At 42.6% G+C, this 21,164-nt stretch overlaps 1 protein-coding gene across 2 annotated transcripts in view; it reads left to right on the top strand.

Annotated features, from left to right (window-relative positions):
- ITPR2 (inositol 1,4,5-trisphosphate receptor type 2) overlaps window positions 1-21,164 on the top strand; it is a 243,686-nt gene that overhangs the window by 16,683 nt on the left and 205,839 nt on the right. For both annotated transcript variants that reach the window (XM_063154180.1, XM_063154179.1), the window contains exons 2-4: window positions 12,259-12,329; window positions 19,373-19,488; window positions 20,596-20,682. In XM_063154180.1, coding sequence (XP_063010250.1) covers window positions 12,259-12,329; window positions 19,373-19,488; window positions 20,596-20,682 — 274 coding nt within the window. The remainder of the gene's footprint in view (window positions 1-12,258; window positions 12,330-19,372; window positions 19,489-20,595; window positions 20,683-21,164) is intronic.

Below are 21,164 nucleotides of genomic sequence, written 5' to 3'. Positions count from 1 at the left end.
GCAGTGAGCAGGTTTTTAATCTTAATGTGCCAGGCAGCAGGTTAAGCTCTTGTGATAATGTGTCCGAGAGCTTTGTGGAGTGATAAGGAAAAGTTTGGAATACTTTTACTGTGCTAAATATTATTGCACCGTGTTAGATTAGAACTCTTTAAATGAGGGTTGTTTGTACCAATTAGTTTAACTTGAAAGTAGATGTGAGCTTTGGTGTGCTGGTTTTTGTGTCCAGGTTCCCTTTGCAGGGAGAGTGTGCAGTAGTGGTTGCTCCTACAAAGTTTCTATGGGAACAGGGGTGTAATGAAAATAAACCTCAGGATCTCAGGCTTGCCTGTAATTGCATTTATGACCTTGAACTGACAAGGAGATGGAATACACAAAACACCCTGAAAAGCACAATGCCTTCTTCCTGAGAAGAGCTGCTGAAATGTATCCCATTTACTCTGCTCTGGCCAGAGAGAGCTGACATCTCTAAAAAGGGAATCAGGTGGCTTTCAATTGCATTTGTGCATGGTCCCCACCATCCTGGTTGAGAGCTGGTCATGCAGGAGTAAGGAATAGTGGCTACTTAGTCCATCACCCATCACATTCTTGCTCCAGTTCCTTGTGGGAGCTGCATGGTTCTCTTCAAGCCGGGTAATTTATTTTCTCCTGTCATCCCTCATACTGTTTCTGTCCCCCTCACTCTGGCCTTGGAGCCCTGTGCCATCTCATTGCCAGCCTTTCCCACACCCCCTGTTGCTCGAGGGCACCAAGAACTCCTTGCAGGACAAGCTAAAGCCCCGCATGCTCAGCCAGGGCTCTGCTGTGTGTGCAGAGGAGCTGATCCCAAGGCTGTCCCCCTGCCATGCCTCCTGCCCAGCCCTCCAAGCAGTTGCTTGCCCAGTGCTCTGACAGGTCCTGCCGGTGAGCGGAGAAGGGGAAATGTTATTTTTTCCCATGTATACAATGAAAGGAAGCGCTGTAATAAATGGAGTGAGGTAAAAAGGCTTTCCCGGCACATTACCTTCTAACACTTCTTCATCCTGTTTCTCTGCTCCAGGTCCTACTACTGTGGGCAGCAGGACTGAATTCCCCACAGCTGGCTCCTGCCTGCCCCCAGGGCCTGGCTTCCTCATGCAGGGAAAGCCCTGCTTTGTCCTGTCAAGGGGATGAAGGATGTCTCTCTCTTGGAGCTGGGCAGAGGAGGGTCTCTTGCACCTCAGTGCACTGGAGCTGGTGTAGGGAAGTGCTATTTCATTGCTAATATAGCAAAAGGAATAACAAAGTCTCCAGAAATTATGTAAAAGACAAGAGAGGTGGGTGGGAGGGTGGAGAGAGGAAACACTTGGAGATGTCTGCAGTGCTTCCTGTTTGCTTCTGAAAATTATGAGTCAGATCCCCCAGAAACAAAAGAGAGGGGTTTGAAAAATGGTGAGATTTAAAAAAAAAGTAATCATGCGTGCATCTGTTCTCTTGGTCTTCTGGTTTTTGAGCTTTCAGAGCTGGAGACCATTTTTCACATTTTTCAGGGCAGTGGTGACAGCAAGGAACACACATTCTCTTCCAGTGAAAGTAGATGGATTTTAATATCTCTCAATGCAGCATCAGGAAGGAGACCAATAGAAAAGACACCAAAGATCGCATGGTCTGGAATAAAATTTGTGATAGCATCACAGTTCTTCTAGAGTTGATTGCTTTGGCTTGGAGAGGTGTAAGCCCGGTTTGGCTTTGGCTTGGTTAGATGTAACCCTGGATCTGGTTTGCCTTTGCTTTCTGAGGTGTATATACTTTGGCACAGAAGGGAGAAGGTGCATTGTGTGTGCCCAGATTGTGTTTGATACTGATCCAGAGGGAAGAACCATGCTCCTTTTTCCCAGGTCAAACACAGTCTGCATCCTTAAAAGCCATGGATTCTGTGGGATTTGTAGCATGAGTGCTGATAAGTGTATGTGTGTACAGCAGGATTGCACTTAAAAAGGAAAAATAAAGTGGATATCATTGTTCCACTTATCGTATCACCAAGTGCAGGCTTTTCTAGAAAACCTGATTTCTTTGTTTCGCTGCCAGTTAATTCCCAGTAAATATATGTAAGTGATAAAAGACTCCAGTTTTCCCAGTAGAAAGTGATTATTTGCAGGTGCTTTTCCTCCATTAAGGTGTCAGGATAAGCTGTGTGAAGAGACCTGGAAGCATTTCCTTCAGCTGAAAAGAATGCTGCTGAACTGGAGGGCCTGAGGGTAGAAGGCCAAATTAATTTCTTTGTAACAGAGCTTGTTAAGACACACCTTAGAAGGTGATCTGACTGACAGGTGACAGCACAGCCAGAGTCAGAGCTCCTTGGTGCTCAGCAGAGGCATTACTGAGAGCTCAGGTGGACCCCAAAAAAATTTGTATTAATAAATAAACACCTGCTCTTGTGTGCTCTGGGTGCTGAATGCAATAGCCTGTACTGCTCTAAGTGTTTTCTGGAGTGATTGTTGCCATTATGCTGTCCCCAAACCCTGTGCAGAGATGGGCCTGGAGGGATCCTGGAAGTGCTCAGCCACCCTGGTTAGAATGCTGAGCTCTGCTGAGCAGATGTGGGGCTGTCTGTGCCTCAGAGCTGGGAGAGTCCTTGGGCATGTGAGATGGGCTGTTGTGTGTGTAGCCTCCTGGTGGGAGATGCCAGCCTGCCTCGTGGTCGGTTTGAGAAAGGTCTGAAACAGTTTTGAGATGTGAACCTGCTTGTGATGTCATTTTCCTGCTTTAAAATGATGGTCATGAAAAGTTCCCACAAGTAGAACAGGCTCACACCTGTCCCCTTGCACAGAGGTGACCGTTTTGCCACCCTGCTTGTGGCTGCTGTTTCGTGACTCTCCTACTTCCCAGCTCCTTCCACTGTGGCCAGAGCATTCCCCAGCATTTCCTCTCCAGGGTTCTGCTCTGAGCTCTATGTGAGACTCGCTCAAGCGAGTGCGTACAGGTCGGGGTAGGTGTGGCAAAGGGCTCCCAGAGCAGCTCCCAGCAACTGGGAAAGCAGCTCTGAGACAATCTGGAACAGCTCCCAAAATGATCTCTCCCCGTAGGAAACTGGCTCTTCTCAGTTTTAAAACAAGTAAATAAAGTCACTGTGATTTCTCACTGTTTTCTTTTTTTTTTGTTTTCGGTAATTTTTTTTAACTTGCTGCTGAAGAAAGAGAAGAGCAAAGAAAATGCAAAAATACCTGGGCAAGCTGCAAAAATTTGTAAACATTTATTGTTGCAAAGTGAAAATAAAAATCATACAATCCTTTGTTGAGAGAGTTGGAGCACGTGTTGATGTGGAGGAGTTTCCTGTGCACAATTCTCATTGCCACCGGTGAGAGCTGGACACATCAAAGGGCGAGCAGACCTTGTTCAGGGAATTCCTGCCAGCCAAAGTCATTGTCCCCAGGGGCAGAAGGAAAGGCTGAAACCAACAGCAGGATTTTGGGAGCTGGATTGCGTGCTGGCTACAAGCTTGTTGGTGGTTATGCTGTTCAACCTGAGAGCTGTCTCCTTTTATCTGAGGGCAAAACAGGCAGCACTGTAATTCCAGAGCAAGGGGGTGGTTAGAAAAGGTTCATGTTCCCAGTGTAAAGCCCAGGTTTGCACCCAGTGCCAGGATATGGCACATCTCATGGAAAGGGGTTGTGGCTGGGGGAGCTCAGGATGTGTTGTATGAGTGTGCTTGGACAGTTTCTGTGGCTGCTGAAGAAAGGTGCACTAAAGGAGGGGTATAAAAAGCACTGGGTCACATACTGAGTTGCTGCAGAAAAGGGCTGTCTGACTAGTTTCAGTGGAATTGTATGTGTTCACACTAGCCTGGGACTTGTCCCCATTGTTCACCTCTGAAATGAGGTGAGCCCTTTCTTTGTTTGGTACCCTGACATGTAACAGTGTTTGCAACAGGGAGGGTTTTGTTATCTGTATTGTCTGAAAAATTGGGGTTTTTTTAATTAAGCAAAAAATAAGGCATGTAAAATTTGCCTCTCCTGTGTAAAATAAGCACCTCAGAATGTGTAAAATGTCAGCACTTTGGTTGAGCAATGTTTTCCACTCACATTTTTACATAGTGTGACATGGGTTGGTCTGCTGGATTATTGTTGTTTGTGTTACAAAAGGGAGAAAGAACTTGGATAGTTTTCCAGGATTTACATTCCAACCTGTGTTTGCTGGATTGATAGTTTTTTCATGTATATATTTTTGTATGCATTTGTTTGCCTGCATATATGTAGTCATTCTGGATGCTGAGGTTCATTATTGGCCCTACAGTAGCGTCTGGGGCAGGTTTGTTTGCTTAAACAACAATATTTTTACATTGTGCTATTTCAGCAAAGTTTCCTAATTTTCTTCCTTTTCTTATGCTTCCTTTCTATAGCAAGTGTTGCCATTTTGATGAGTAGGTGTGACTGCCTTCATTACAGGGATGAAGTCACTTTTTGATCACTGGACAGATATTGGCATTTCTCAACAGTGTTTTTCTGGGTAAATCTCTCCATTTCCATTTAGTGCTGTTAGCAGTGAACAATCCAGCCTTTCTGACTCCTTTTATTAGCACATAGTTCTTCAAAGCAATCCTTTCAAGTGTCCATTCACAAATACCGGCAAAGGTGAGAAAAAACCCTCAAATTCTTCTGTTGTAAACTAGATGTAGAATTTCTTTTGATTTGGATTATTTTCCCTATGCTGCTGGCTTAGCTTTGTTGTCTGTGGCTGAATAGGTAACTCTGCAATGAGTTCTGCTTGGTTTTGGGAGCAGTGACGCTGTTACTAGGATCTCTTTTCTGAAGTCACTGTGTACCATGGAAAATTAAACTGCTCAGTCTGATAGGGACCAGTTAGTGAGCTGCATGCCTAAAAATTTACATAAAGATGCAAGGTTGCTTCTGACACCCTCATTTTTAGTTTACAGTGGTCCCAGTGTCAGTGTTTCTAATGTGTGTTAGGTTGATATACCTAATAATTCTACTTTATCTGTGCTTTCTTACATTGAGACAGCTGAGTTGCAGACCTGTTATGGGTGGTTGTAAAGTGTGAGCAAGCAGAGTTAAAGTCATGTGTGTAATCTTGATTTACATCTAAGTTTGGGCCAAATCCTGGGCTTGTTACAGTGCTTGCATTCCATATGTAGTTAGGTGGATTAAGTGGAAATGCTGCAGAGATTAGATTGCAATTAAATCTTTGATGAATGACCATCAGTGTGAGGTGCTGACACTGCTGCTTCTTTAAACTTCATCCCTCAGTGCAGTTCTGGGAAGCTGGGATGATGGGGGTGAAGTCCTGGCCTCAGAGACATCAGTGGAAATCTTGTCCATTTGAAGACAGCCAAGATTTCACCTAAAAGGAAAATGTTAGTTGTGAAAAAATTGTTCAGTCCTCCAGGTGATGTGCATTATTATTGGGTATGTGTTCTGCAAGCCACTAAAGAAAGCCTTCAGAAAGCTTTCCTAATACTTATTTTATAATTTCAGTTTTGTTAGCTTTAATACAAATATCACCCAAAAGGGGGTTTGCCTGTGGAAGGGTTTTCCAGTTAAATGCCTTTGGACTGTCGTAACATCCTTGTATGATGGACTCTTACTTTTCATATAAAAAAAAAATTCAAAAAGAAACAAAGGAAGAAATCAACCATTTCCTTGGGTTTATGGGAATGTAATTTGTTTATCAAAGGCACTGAGACAGACTGAAGCCAAAACCTGCCTGGGAGCAGAGTGCCACTGTTGTAGAGAAGTACAGCAGGACTGGGTGTGCCTGGGGAGGGAGCTGGGTGGGATAGGCTGGCACGCCTCCTCCCATGGCCAGTTCCCCATGGAATCACAGAATATCCTGAGCTGGAAGGACCCACAAGGATCATTGAGTCCAACTCCTGGCCTTGCACAGCCTCAAGAATCACACCCTGTGCCTTAGAGCATTGTCCAAACACTTTTTGAGCTCTCTCAGCCTTCTGACTGTGACCAATTCCCAGTCCCTTTTTGACAGCAGAATATAAGTGTGCTTGGCACCACTGAGACTTACTTGATTTATGTTGTATTGATGTGAGGATCTTGAAACTCTGTGCAAATGCTCATTTGCTTGGCAAAAATCAGTATGTCCAAGTGTACGTCTGTACCATTTTCTTGGTGCATTAATGGCTTACCTATTACACAGGCCAAGAAAATTGCAAAACTGAGACTAAAATCTAAGGACCATGCTTTCTCCCTTCCTCTGCAACCTCCAAATAACATTTTATTCCTTTATTTATAACTTATTTTAGCTCTGTTCTTATAATTTAATGCAAATTGCACAATGTTTTAAATGTAAATATAGCTATAAAAAGGGATAAACAAGTTCTACCGAACAGAAGCTTTTGCAATCTAAAAGCATGATTGGATATAACACAATACAATAAAATAACAAAATGACATTTGGGATTTATAGCTGGATTACTTAATTGAGCAGAAAAACTTCTGCTTTTACCCCCTCCCTCTTGACATGCAAGCCTGCAGGTACAGTTACAAGAATATATGAATGCACTATCAGATAAGGGAAAAAACTTTAGGGCTAATTATTTATGCAGTTATTAGTGCAAACATGGAGCTGCCTGCTTGTTTGGTGGTGTTTTTGTTTTCCACTGTGGTGTTTTTGTTTCCCACTATGTGCTTGGAATTGTGCTCTCTGCCCTTGTGTCTCCACACCGTTTGCTAATACAAAGTGACCCCACAAGCATTTTTGGGATGGTGGGAATGGCTGAATGTTCCTGCTCTGTGTAGCTCAGATAAAATGCATCCACACCTTGGTTTCATGCGGAAGGTTGTTAATGGTGAAATTTGTGTGCTGTTTTAGGCACCTTCAGGAGTTTGGAATGTTTTAGATGCATAGAATTTTGCTTTCCCAGTGTAAGGGTATTAATTAAACATCTCCTTTCAACCTGTTTTATGCTTTGTGTTTGTGGCAATTAAAATTTGTTCAGGAAGGAAAGTATAAAGTTCCTAAGGTTTGAGGCAGGCAGGAACCAGACTTTCTTGTGTCTGTGCTGCTGTACCTGACTGGTATGAAGTGAAGTTCTTAAAATATTGTGTTCTGCTGTCCTTCCATTTGTTGGAAAAGCTTTTTAGCGTGGAATCTTCCTAAGTTGTACAGAGGTTTAATAGCCCTTCTATAAGTGCAAGGAAGAGCCTTTTTATTTTCTGAGCTGGGATTTATGTAGGGGACCCTAAAAAATTTGAAAATATGATGGTGAAAAATTTGGTGTTGGAAAGAAACAGGAAAAAGGACACATTTCATACAGGGTAGCTAAACATAGAGTTGTAAATAATTTGAAGCAGGACTGGTAGTCAGAAAGGAGTATGAACTCACATTTTGGGAAGGGTGAGGTAGGATGACTGTAAATTTTTGGCAGGAGACCACTTGAAGCACACAAGAAGTGGGCTGACCTAGATGCCTGATAAGAGGCTCAATGAAATGAAAAGTGGGTGGACTTGGAGAAGAACTGGGTGGATCTGATTGTTTTGGCACTTCGGTATTTGATGTTTGATTTCCAGGGCAGCAAAATTTTAATCACCTATTGTTCGTTATTGGTTGGTTTCTTGGTGGTATGACTCTCATCTCCCTTCCCGAGTGGGTGCTGGGATGTGTGGAGCTCAGGAGAGGCTTTGTGCTGCAGTTTGGGAGGAAAGAAGTGTCCTTCTTGGCAGGTGCTCTGGAGGAACAATTCTGTGGAGGAGGTTGTGTGAAGGGAAATCTGAGGAGCAAAGTGAGGGAGGCTTTGTGGGCTGCTCCTTTGTTCGCGAGGGGATGTTGAGGTTATGTGGTTTTGGGATGGAACCTCAGCATTCTTTGTGAACAAATATGGTGCTGGGCTCCACTGGCAGTTAAAATGTCCAGCTTCTCTTGCTGATGCCTGTTACCAACTTTGTCCCTCTTCCTGCTGCTGCCCAGGCCTTGTGCTGCTCAAAAAGGCAGTGAAATTGTAATACCATTAAGAGAATAAAAGCTGAGCAATTTGAGTGTCTTGCATTGAAGACATTGCCTCTAAATTAGGTTTTTCAGCTTTTTGAGGAGTAAAACACTCCATAGATGTTTAAATAGTACCAAATGTATAATAGACATCAGCAGCTGGGTCTTGTATTTTTAAACAAGTTATGCACACATGAACTTCCACCTATGGGAGAGTCTGTGCTCATGTGTTTATTCAGATATTGTTGTACTTAATAATATCGGCTATGATTACTGGGTGGAAATCTCTGTTGGTAGGAGGAGACAAAATACATTTCAGGATGGTATTTTTGAAACTGAAGGTATAAAACTAAGAAATAATATGTGGCTGCTTTCTTTGACAATCTAAAAAGCATCTTATGTCATGAAAGAGACCTAAAATTAATGAAACCCACCATAATTCCTTTCCCACTGTTTGCTTACATTGGTGTTTGTTCTTTGAGAATTCAACTGTATCTCAGTAGTAAATCTAAAATAACTCATCACTGGGAACAGTCCTTCTAGGATTACAGCTGTACAACTATTCCTTGACTCTTGCACTACATCTTCAAGTTCCTAGAAACCTTTTGTGTATTTACCTTTAGCCTGTGTTAGGTAATCAGGGGAGCTTGCAGGACACAGAGACTTACGGAGCATATATGATTCCTGTCTATGAACTCGGGCACCATTAGACATTTCTGCCAACATACTTTGCTTATCAGTTACACTTCTGTTGCTCAGTCCTGCTCCTCCTCTGTGTTCTTCCTCCCATTTCAGCAGGGAAGAGGCAGCTTCAACTCCACCAGATGATGGGAGGAGAGGAAGAGAGGTGCAGAACTCTACAGGATCATGCTCTGATGTCTTGACACCAAGCAGAGCTTTCTTCCTGTGCAGTGACCAAGCCCTGAACAGATTGGCCAGAGAGGGTGTGGAGTGTCCTCACTGGAGATCTTCCAGAGCTGCCTGGGCACAATCCTGTGCTCTGGAGTGGCCTTGCTGGAGCAGGGAGGTGGGACCAGCTGCCCCACTGTGGCTCCTTCCACCCTGACCCATCCTGGGTGATTTTGTGATGATAGCAAAGAGTTTAAACTGCCTTTACTTCCCCCCTGCCTCTGTGGAGAGGCACACCTTATCTGCTAGGCATTGCTTCAGGTAGCTCCAATTCTTGTTTAATGAGCCTTTGTACACTGTAGCTGTGTACACTTCTGTACATGTGAGGCCTTAATGGCTTAAACACCTGCTGATCTGTGAGGTTGGCTGCCTGTGGCACAATGATGAGGAACTGCCCTTGCTTGCCCTGCAGTGAGTGGAAAAACTTCCACTGACTTCAGTGGGAGAATGCCTGGGCATCTGTGACAAGCAATCCCATGAGCATTGTTGCTTTCAGCCCCTAATTCTGCAATTACTGAATACAAAGGGCCATGCGTAAAGTCCAGGGCTGTAATTTCTGTTTTGGCTTTCCTGATGATTTATCTTAGGCACTGCCAAGGAACTGTAAAGCTTAATTACAGCAGTTACTTGGAGGGATTGTGCAAGCCCCAGGTATTTATTGTGTTCAGGGGAGAACTGGCTCAGCTAGAGATCATTTCATACATGTGCAGGGATCTCCTTTGTCATTTATGTACTGCCAACGTATGGAAAGCTGAAATACAGTTGTGTTGTATGTGTCAGGTGCTGAATGACAGCAGAGAGCACAAAGCAGTATTGTCTGTAGTCCAGCTGAGGAATTAAACCCCTTGAAGTTTGTTAAAGCTTCTCTGATAGTACCATGGTTAAGTGGCTTGAATATTTGCACCATAATTTAGATCAGTGTTTACATAGCTTGCACATTTTATGGTATAATACAATAAATACAATACAATAAATTCTGCCTTTATCTGAAAAGCCTGGTCTGGTGCACTTTGGCCTCCTATTTAAACCTACTAGCAAGTGATCTTAAAACCTGCTGTGGTGTGGTCTGGCAGTCACTGCAGGTGCCCAGGACCTTTTGCAGCCAAGCCTGTTGTTTGGTTTCACTCATCTCAAATGGATTTGTTAGCAGGTTACAAAGGTTTTGAGTTGCTGCTTGTTTAAGGCAGCCACCTCGCAGGTGTCAGTAACAAACCAGCAGCTGCTTTTGGCTCGCTATAAAAGTGGGATTTGAATATTTTAAATTGTGTGTCAGAGGAAGTGGTCTGTGTTTGAAGAGCCTCTTGTGTTCCCCTCCACAGGGCAGGCTGAAGTCTTGCATCATGTGGAATGTGCAGCTCAGCTCTCCCTGTGGTACCGTAACAAGCACCTCCAGAGTAAACAAGGAGCTGTTAGCCTCCCTGAAGGTCATGCAGCTGGAATACAGGATGAATGGCATCATGGGCAAATGCTAATGAACTAAATTGTTCATTTAGTAACTGCTAAATAAACAAAGCAATACTTTCCTCAGATTTTTGTCCTGTGTTCTAAGAAACAAAGATGTGAGAAGCTGGGGTGCTGAGCAAGGGCTTAGGAGGTGATGTTCCTGCTCTGTCATGCCACTGCCATGGCACATGTCAATCAACCTTTCTGTGCTCTGATTTTGTGTCCATAGGATGGGAGCAGCACCAGCTCCTTTTTCCTTTGTCTTCTCTGATCTCTTTGGTTCCTGAATGCAGCCAAACTCATTTATGGTCCTTATCTTTGTGCCTTTAGAGAATGGTGAGCAGCAAGTGATTGCTATTAATTGTTGGATGTCTGTTCTCTGCAAGGCCAGTGTGTTTGAGCACTGCAGCTGGCTGGCTCAGAGAGTCTGCAGGATGTCATTTGTTCTGCTCAGCACCAACTCCTTGTTTTCTATCTGGCTTTTGCTACAGTAACATGCCATGGTGAAAGTTTTGCATTTCACCCACAGTTGTTGTCATGAGGGTGTACAAGTTGTCACCAGGGAACACAGGAGATACCTTGTGAGTTATGGTTGACTTTTCAATATGCCTCCATCCTGACAGTGCTTAAGGTCAGATCTTATGGGTTCCTCCTTAAAAACCTTCCAGGGATTTTGTTGAGAGTGAGTGTTGGCATGAAAACCCTTTGGCAAAGCTCCTGTTTAAGGTAATCCTTTCCAGTCAGCTCTCAGTGACTCCAGGTTTTAGGTGCTGTTTACAGGAAGATTTGGCCTATTAGAACATGGGCAGAATGCAGGATGCCTGCAAGACTCTTTCTGAGTCCTGCTTTCCAAACCTCACTCTGTTCTTGTTAAGCCTGGTCTAACCTAGACTGTGAAGAACACAACTCCCTGAGGCCCCCTGCTCGCTCCTGAAGCTGTTTCTTCAATTCCCCTTCCTCACTGAGACCATGTTTGCATCCAAGTCTGTAATGAGATTGGAACTGCTGACTTCCAAATTCTTTGTCATTTTTGCCCCTGGGAGCTGCAGCTACAGTGGAGACTTTGTCATCTTGCTAGAGGTAGAAAACTCGTGGGTATGCTGGGGTATTGGCCTTGCTGTGCTTGTGGCTGGAGGCAAAGCTTTCCCCAGCTTGAGTCAAAGCTGAATGCATCTATTGTGAAACTTGGCTGAAGCCAATTTGTGCTCTTTATTTCAATTTCCAACAAAAATGCTGCTAAGAATGTTGCTGTGAAGTGACAGGGCAGTAGTGTGTCCTTAAACATGATTTTCCTGAATAATTGTTTGAAATGGGCAAATTATTTACAGGATGCTTCCTGAAAGGAAGCTGAATTTATGTCTAGGAAGTTCTGAGATAAGTTTAACAATTCATATTTTAAATTTTATTGTTTATTTAACTTCTAAAATATTACAAGAAATATATTAGATTTGTCAACTAGATTTTCTGCTGTGGACTAAAGAAATGCTTATTCATTTTAGCACAGGAAAATGTGGTCTTGGGAGTTTTGATCAGAGCTGAACCTTAATTCCACATACCTCCTCAGAGGAAAAAAATGGGAAATGGTGAAGAAGAAAATCTGACAGCTGCAGAGAAAAAAAACTGTTTCTGATTGAGGGTTAATGGCTCAGATGAAGGAAAACACAAATTTTACATGGAACATCAAAGTATTTGGTTTGACAAAAGGGATTTAAATGAAGTGGGATCTGAAACACAGACCATAATTTAGTGCTGTAGAAGAAATCTCTTTCTGGAAGAAAAATTTAGACTTTCTTGGTTATGCTTAGTAACTGAATAACAGAGTTTCTAAGGTATTTTTTGTATTACACTGGAGAAATGTGGAAGCTTTTGGCTCTGTGGTGTGGCAGGCGTGTCTGTGCATTTATAAACGTTGATGGCATGTTTTAGTGAGTGTGATAACTTTTGTTTTCCTAGGTTGGCATGTTTTAGTGAGTGTGGTAACTTCTGTTTTCCTAGGTTGGTGGATGACCGGTGCGTGGTCCAGCCAGAGGCCGGTGACCTTGCCAATCCTCCAAAGAAGTTCCGAGGTCAGTAACTGGGGATCATTTCTCTTTCATGACCAACTGGTGCTGTTCTGCCTCCTTGGGCACTTTTACTCTGGGACTTCCCAAAAGGTTTGTGGACCCAGGGACTGAGTTTCAAACTGGAACATGAATGGCAGATTTTGAGAACGAATTACAAAATTTGCAAAGGCACCAGAGGCAGGTGGAAAATGTGGGGGAAGGAGCTGAATTTTCCTGTAGTCCAAGAGTTACTTGCTTTGTGCTGCGCATTGAACAATGATCCCCTGCCCTGTGACAAACTCTTAGCTCCAGCCCTGCTCTCGCTGTAAATGGGAAAGAAATTTGTGAGGTCCAAAGCTACTTGAGCTGCTGAATTGTTTATTTTCTTTTCAAGATAAGATACCATTTTAAGGAGTACCCCCAAATATTTTGTCAGCTTTTTGTTTTGCTTTTGCTTAAAACAGTATGATTTTTTTCAGCTTGACCTTGTAGATTTGGATTATTCTGCTCTTTTGCTTATTGGAAAAAAATAAGAGTGTGCTGACAACTTATAGTTTTTACTTCATGACTGCTAAAAAATACTCATAGCTGTGCCAGAGCAGAGCCTGATCCAGGCCTCTTTTGGTTTAAAAGGGCTTGGATTCACACTGGTTCTGAGATAAAGAGAGTATGATGTGCCTGATTTAGAGCAAGGGAAATTTCATGCCTGTTTGTATCTATTTTCAATGAACTTTAAGGTCCCTTCCAACCCAAACCATTCTATGATTGTCAGGGCTTCCACTGACAATCCTTAGTATTTTATTTGCAGTGTTTATGTATATGCTACTGTTGCAAAAAATAAAGCACTTAAAACGTCAGGAGAGTGAAGTTCTACTTTCCCAGAGAGCTCAAGACTTTTTTCTATTATATATTCAGGAAACATCAGCAGTTGGTTCCAGTTCCAGCTGTGAGTGTTCAGCACGCTGGCTGAAAGTGAGGATGCATACTTAGAAACTAACAAACAGTAATAAATTTCAGTCCCTGGTGTGACTGAATAACTTTAAAGCAGAGCTGAGGGTAGCATCCAGTGTGGCTTTCAGGATGCATAACTGTGATTTCACCCCCTCACTGCCTGCAAGTGACTCACAGTTTCCAGGTTGCACAAAATATCAGGTAGGGATTCTTTGGATGATATTTCTGTCACTGAACCATCCTGATGTGTTTCTGAAGTTGACCATATCCAGGTTTCTAGATGAGACCAAGGTCACTGGGGAAGATTTGTGATAGGATAATTGAATACACCGAAATGCCTACAACTAAGGATCTCAAAAAGACAACCATAATTTTCTCACTGTCTAGTGTTTGAAGGGGGCTTGATTTTATAACTTCAGTACATTAGAGTTATTTTCTTGCAGCTTTGTGTTGTTCATTTCTAACTTCAAAAGGCAAAGAAAGAAAAGTTGTTAGGTTTCTGTGTTGGTGATTTGGGCACTTTGATGCAGGGTGGAAGCTGACTGAGCTCCCAGCACTAATGATTTGCCATCAGTGGTGGCAGCACATGTGAAGCAGATGTCAGAGGGATACACTGACAAATGTACAGCTGTGTTCTGCTGCTGGGGAAGCTGAGGTCCTTTCTCATGAGTTACATCCCAGCTTCTGTAGGGGAGTGGTTTCCATTAGTTGTGGACAGTTTTGGCTCTGTCCCTTATTGTAACCTCTGTCTGTTGCTTGCATAACACATCCCTTTATCTCCAGTTGCCTCTGCTCCCTCTTCTCCACAGCATCAAACCTTTCCTTCTCTCTAACTCAGATCCTCCTCTTTTTGCGGATTCCATCCTGTCCCTCTCCCTCCCTGCCCCAAAACTTTTTATTAGCTACTCTCCTCCTGCCTGCTGCTGCTTAGCTCCTTTTGCAATCTTTCTTTCAGTCACTCATTAGCTCTCTCTTCTTTATAGTGCTCCATAGCTTAATTTTGGGACTGCTGACATGGTGGTAGCAAGCAAATGTGGATGAGCTGCAACACAGAATGACTTGGATTGGAAGGCACCTTAAAGCCCCTCTTATTCCAACCTCCTGCCATGAGCAAGAACACCTTGCACTATCCCAGGTTGTTCAGAGCCCCATCCAGCCTGGCCTTGGACACTGCCAGGGGTGGGGCAGCCACAGCTTCTCTGGACACCCTGTGCCAGGGCCTCACCACCCTCACAGGGCACAATTTCTTCCTTATATTCAATCTAAATGTAGCCTTTTTCAGTCTGAAACCATTCCCCCTTGTCCTGTCACTCCAGGTCCTTTTAAAAAGTCATTCTCCATCCTGCTTTCTTGTAAGCCACCTGAAGGTACTGATAGGTGCTATAAGGTCTCTAACACCTGTAGGAAGGAGAAACTATATTAGTGAAAATATAACTGTCACATTAATTTATGCAACCCACCTTTCTATAAAAGCATGGCTATAGTGTTATGGGCATTGAATAGCATACCAGTTTAAGTGTCCATAAGCAATGTGTGTTCAGGAAGATGGCTGCAGGAAAGATAAGCCTATCATCTGGATGTTTTCTCCTTCATCCTTTAAGTCAAATTCCAAGTGTGAGATCAGCAGGAGCTTTGCTAAGAGCCCAGCAGAAACTTGCTGTCTAATTGACATTTAGTGCCTTGGACCTCAGAGGTGTCTCTGCCATGAGAGCAACCAAAAGCACATCTCTGCTATGCTCTGCTAAATTTCTTAGCTCTGCTCAGAGCCCTGAGGCAAAAGAGTTTCTAAATATTGTTCTTATAATCAAGAATCTAAGCAAAATCCATATTTTTCTTCCCAAGAATCTTCTGGGAAATAGCTTTCAATTAAAGCAGTGAAGTTAACAAACCAAACAAAAACTGCTTTAAGTAGGTTCTTAACATGAAAGGAAGACTCAGGCATGAATGATTAATTGTATGATTAGACATAAGCAGCTGAAAATAACATCTAAGAACAGGATGAGTAGGGCCTCTTCACTAATAGGAACTGCTGTCTGCATGGTTTACAGTGTTTTTATCACTGATAGCTGAACTGGCGTTGATTTGAGGTTAGAGCGCGACCTGGGAGTCAAAGAAGTATGAGAAAAACATGTTTCTAACAAGATGTTTAGATTTCAAGGGCTGACTCTGAAAATTAATATCAGAGAGGACTATGTTTGCTCTTTTTTGGTAATATTTTATCAACTCTTTCCCCAGTGGGAGGGACAAAAAAGAAAGATTGTGGTTTTGACTTGTATCTCCCCTACGGGGTTCACTCAGAGATCAAATCAAGGTACTGAGCTGTGGGCCTGAACTGAAAGCCTATGTAAAGAGGTGTCCCAAAATAGCAGTTTCATTTTTGCTATGTGTTTACTTTCTTTTTTTTTTTTGAGTGGGTGGTTGCTATTCTGGTTGTTTCAGAACATCCTGCAGCGTGGAGGGTTGTTAAGCTCAGGGAAGATGCGGTTTCTTCTCATTTTGTGTCCATATGAAGAAGCTGTGCTCCCCATTCCTGTCCCAGTCACGCTGGGATGAGGCTGGAGTGGCTCTGTGTTCACCAGGGTGCACATCCAGATTTGCATCATGGCAAAGGGTGGTGGAATTTGGGCCCACACGTTCCTGAAGCCTGGTGAAAAACCCCACAGAGCATTCACTGTATTGCATTGAAGGGACTGATCAAACCAGGTGCTTCATGTCTTAATTCCAGCTGAAGCTGGTGAGATCCAAAGCACTGAGTGTGGAGATGGAAACACACACTGTGCTGCAGGGCTGGGTTCTCAGAGACTGGCAAGAACAGTGCCAGGAGTTGTGTGCCTCTGCAGAAAAGCCACATCATGAGCCACACAACTGCAGGTTTCCTTAGGCTGGGAAACACTCCAGCTTGATGCTCCAGTCTCCAGTAGGAAACACTTTTGGCTTCCAAGGTGTAAAATAGCACCGATGAGACCTGCTTGTTGATCAAGGAAAAGGAGCATGAGTCTCATTCCTATTTTAATGTAAAATTACTCAAGTTTTTAAACTGGTCTAAACTTTCTTATTCCTAATTTGTATTACTTTGATTTCTTGAGGCTTCTGCAGTGAAAGTGATGCTGGTTCCTAAATACCTTCCTTTGCCTTTCAGGTTTTAGTCTGATCTAAGATTTTCCTGGCATTGTTCTTTTTTCTTCTCTCCCTTCCATTACCTTTCTTTGCACTCTCTCCTTTCTTCCTCCCACCCTTTCCTCTTCCATCTGCCATTTTTCTTTTTATTTGCCCTCTACATAATTTTGGTTTATCCTTTTATTTTCTTCTTGCTTCTTCCATTTCCATAATTGCTTAAATTTCCTTCTCTTTCTTGTTGTCCTGCCTAGGAAACTTCATTGCCTCACTCCTTGCTCCTCCACATTTTTCTCTTTTCATTTTCACACTAGTATTTTTTTACCTTTTTGTCCATTTTTTTCCCCCCAAAGCAAGTAGATTTGTACACTGTGATTTTATAGCCCCGTCACTTCCACTTACCCATTTCTCTGGTTTTAGTGAAGCCATGTGATAATTTCTCTAGTTCTGCAAACCAAAGAAATATTCCATGATGGGCAAGAGTTGAATTTCTAACACTTAAAAAAAAAAAACAAGCCCAAGAGAGGGCAGGGAGAGAAAGCATCTGACAAATATTGTTCTAAACCATCTTTATCCAATATCAAGAAATATTTAAAGGACATAATAGGAGTTATTTTCTTTTTCAGACTTCCTGAGTGAAGGTGCCATTTGCTTACCTTTGATATTCCCTCCTTAAATATTTCTCTTCCTGAGGACTAATTATGTAAAACTCCATAAAGTAATGGATTGGGAACTAGGACTACCTGGGAATGTCTGGAGAAGTCAGAAGAGACATTCTGTCTCATGAGTGGGTTGCTAGACTGACCTCCAGGAGGGAATGGCTTTTTGATCTGCTTGTGGTGGAAAGTTGCTTTATAATCTTATGCCTCAGTTTCTCTTTTTTTTCCCTGTTTATTTGAACTGTAGCATCTCTAGGGCAGGCACTGTTCCACCTCCTCACAATGTTTAGGATCATGAAGCTTGAATTTACATAGTTTTGTTACTCTAATAAAAAAAAAAAGGAAAAAAAACTCAGAGAAAAATAATGAGATGGCCTGGTTTCAATGCATCTGTATCCTAAAAAGTAAAATAAAATAGGAAAAAAAGCTTGTTTGGGAACAAATAATATGATTTTTAGTCTATAAATTGAGGGAAATACAATTGAAGTAGTACTGATTTGGAAAAGTGGTAGCACCATGCTCTGAGACTCTGCAGGATGGGAAGCACAGTGTTTACTCCAAGTAGCAGGATGTGTGGGGAGTAACTGAGAAATGAAGACTGGTGCTATTAAAAGAAGGTATTGTTACTTCAGAGAAATAAATGTTTCATGAAGCCTTCTGAAAAGGCATGTTAATTATAGATTGTGACAGAAAATAATAGCAGACTTTTATCTTATGAGCTGAAATCCTGATACTTCAGTTAAAGTATATCCTACAATATGCAGTACAATTTAATGGCACACAACACTTTGGGGTTTTTTCACCTTGGTTTCCAGAATATTGTAAAAGTTACCTGGAGTTCTGTACTTTAGGTTCTGTGATATCATTCCCATTATAAATGTTAAATGAGAGCAAACACCTTTGCAGAGTGGCTGGGTTTGCTTTGATAAGGATCTGTGGGACTTTTTACTTGGAACAGCAACTCAGGGCTGTGAGGGAGGGTAAATCCATGAGCACTTTGGGTTAGTGCCAAGGAAGGTTCTGCCACTGGGGGCAATTTTGTATGGGCAAACTTTGCTGCTTGAATAGGGGCTGGGTCAGTCCTCCAGTGCTTGGCCATCTATGCCAGTGAAATCTGGAGGGCTCATATTTGGGGACAGTCCTTCCTTTGACATCCACAGGCTGCAGCCCATGTTGGGGAAGAGTTTCACCCTACAACACCCAGTCCTGAGTGTCCTTACTGCTCCCACAGCAGGACTCTTCCCTCTTCTTGCCTGTTAATAAATGTGCGTGTGAGAGGACAATTACCAGTGTTTGCTATGTGAAATATCTGTCAAGTCTCGCTGCTTTTAGAGCAGCTGATGATTGTGACTGTGCAAGACTAGATGTTGTTTATCATTCTAAAAGTAATTGGCTTTAGATGAATCATGAGCTCTATTTCCAGTTTATAGGACTGCCGCTGGACAAAACCCCTTGAGTCAGGGAATTTTACAAAATTCAGTTTCTTGCCAATTAACATTAACTTTCAGTCATTGATTGCAGTTTTGGGAAATAAAGATGAGCACTTGAACAAGCATTTAGGGAAGAACCCCTTGGCTTCGTTCCAGACATCTCTCCCCTTCTTTGATATGCAGCCCCCTCACTCCACCTGGGGAGGTGGTGAGGATGGGATGAGGGTTGGTGCATTGATATTCTCTTTCCTTTGCTGCTCCTTTCTTATTTGGCATCTCAGCATTGGCTGCAGTCTTCTTCTTCTCCTCATCCTTTCCTCTCATTTGCACAGCCACCCTGCTCAGGTGGCTCCTCTCTCCTCACCTGCTTTTTTCCTGCTCTGTTGGACAGTGGTGATGTTCAGCTTGTGTCACTTGGATTAAAAAACCCTGACAGTAAAAACAACTCAGTGAAGGCAGAGAGACCCAAACTCTGTGTGGACCTTCTTGGTGGCTGGCTGCTGAATGCCCCAGCCACCCTTGGCTTCAGCAGTGCCAGGAGGAGCTGGGCAAGCCAGGTGTGTGGCATACAGACAGCAGGACCACTCTTCCAAGGTTTCACGTGCCTTCAAACAGTGCATCTGTGATGTTGGGGTGCTAATAAAGCAGCAGGCAGATAGGGAGGATCACAGCCTGGGGCTCTTACAGAGATTGCACAAAGTGGGAACCTGTGAGGCTTTAAGGGCTTTGGGTTCAACTCTAATGTTGTGCCACCCTGTTTCGGGTATCATTGCCGCCAAGCTGACCTGGTGGCTGTGCTTAAACACTGCTATCTGGACATTTCTGGACTAATAACCCAAACCAACACATACTTACAAATGAAGGAAACGTCTTTCAACATGACTCAGGAGTATTTCTTTCAATCTTTCCCCAGACTGCCTTTTCAAGGTGTGTCCTATGAACAGATATTCAGCCCAGAAGCAGTACTGGAAAGCCAAGCAAGCCAAACAAGGAAACCATACTGAAGCAGCACTGCTGAAGAAACTTCAAGTAAGAGACATCTGTATTTGTAATCTTATCTCAATCTGCAGGCTGTAGAATTACAATAGCACCAGAAAGAATAATAACAAGTGCCTTGGGAACCACTGTGATGGGCATTATTATGCCACCATAGCAACTCTATATTCTCCTTGGCTCTCCTGCCTCCTGACTGGCATTTATAGCCCCTGACCTGGTGTTTATCTTACTTTGGGCTGGGGGTTTTGCCTTTGCTGTAAGGAAGGTAGTGCTTTCAGAAATTTTATGATGTAAAAATGGAGTTGTTAAAATCAGGATGGAGCCCCAGTTTAAGTAATACTGGAAATCCTTACCAGGATTTAGGCAAAGAGTGGACAAAGAGATGTCCTCCATGCTTTAGCCAGGGAATTCCTCAAAATTGTGTTTGTCCTTGCCTTCAGTCTATGTGTTGTTTTGTGAACCTTTTTGCAGTCTTTATTTTGTCTCCAATACAGTGTGGATGGAACAACTCACCTGTATCTGAAAAACAGCTGGCCTGATGTTGTAACTGAATGCATGAGATTAAGTGAAAACAAGGTCCTGTCAAACCTGGATGACAGTTTTGTGGGCAGTGGGAAAGTCACCAGTGCTTCCAGTTAAAAACAGCAAGGAAGGCATGTGGTGTGTGGCCAGAGTTACACAGCAATTAGTGCTGGGAGTGGAGAGTTTGCTCTGTGGCTGTGCTTGACCCAGTCTATTGTGTTTAATTTTAATGTTGCCTATTGTGAGCTAATGTTTTTGTTTTGTTGTAAAGTCTATGTACAATTAAACACCAACAAGTAAAAGCAGAGGTGACAGGGAGAAGCTAATCATAGGCATCTTTTTATCCTCTATAGGATGAAATAAAGCCCTTGGAATTACTTTTTGGGCTTGAAAAATTTTAAAATAGCATGCATCTCAGATGTGACCAATAAATTGTGACAGAGTCCCTATTTTGGGTAATTAAAAAGTCAGAATCACCATCAGGATTTAGGTGCGAATATTTTCAATACAGTAATGCTTGTAGGTTGCAGGATTTAAATATGGTTCCATTTCCTTTCTGCGCTGTGTGTTTCAGGTACTTCTTTTTTATAGTCTAAAGAAATAGTCATTCTCTTGCAGCATGCAGCAGAACTGGAACAAAAGCAGAATGAAAGCGAGAACAGAAAGCTGTTGGGTGAAATTGTAAAATACAGCAACGTCATCCAGGTAAACCTATTGAAATTCATCTGCCTTCTCAGTGTTGGAAAGGAAGCAGTTGTTCCATGTCAAGGTTACAGTGAAAATTAACTGTCTACCTGTTGTAATCTGGATTGTCAAGGGTCAGGTAAACAGAACTTGGTGAAGTTTACAATATTGTGCTTTTCTGCTTGTTTCAAAGCCTAACAGAAGTGCTGCATATTCCTGTTTAAATAATTTGTCATAATAAAAAATCTATGTGTATTTCTTGGTGCTGCAGTTTAGAATCTGAACATAAATATGTCTTTTATTTTCAAGAGTTATTTCAAAATCATGCTATAGAGGTGCTGTGCAGCTCCTTTTAAATCATTGAAGTAATCTGTATTTCATGACATATAAATGAGACAGGAGCTAAGTTCTTAAGTGCAGTACAACTTTTCTGTAATGGATGTAATTCCTGAAGGGAGAACTGCAATGGACACTTGCCCTGCTGTAAAATAGACCCCTGACAC

This window comes from Melospiza melodia, chromosome 4 (assembly GCF_035770615.1).
Source record: "Melospiza melodia melodia isolate bMelMel2 chromosome 4, bMelMel2.pri, whole genome shotgun sequence".
In the NCBI taxonomy this organism is placed as follows: domain Eukaryota; kingdom Metazoa; phylum Chordata; class Aves; order Passeriformes; family Passerellidae; genus Melospiza; species Melospiza melodia.
The sequence above is the reverse complement of the archived record's forward strand: the minus strand, read 5'-3'. Positions and strand labels throughout refer to the sequence as shown.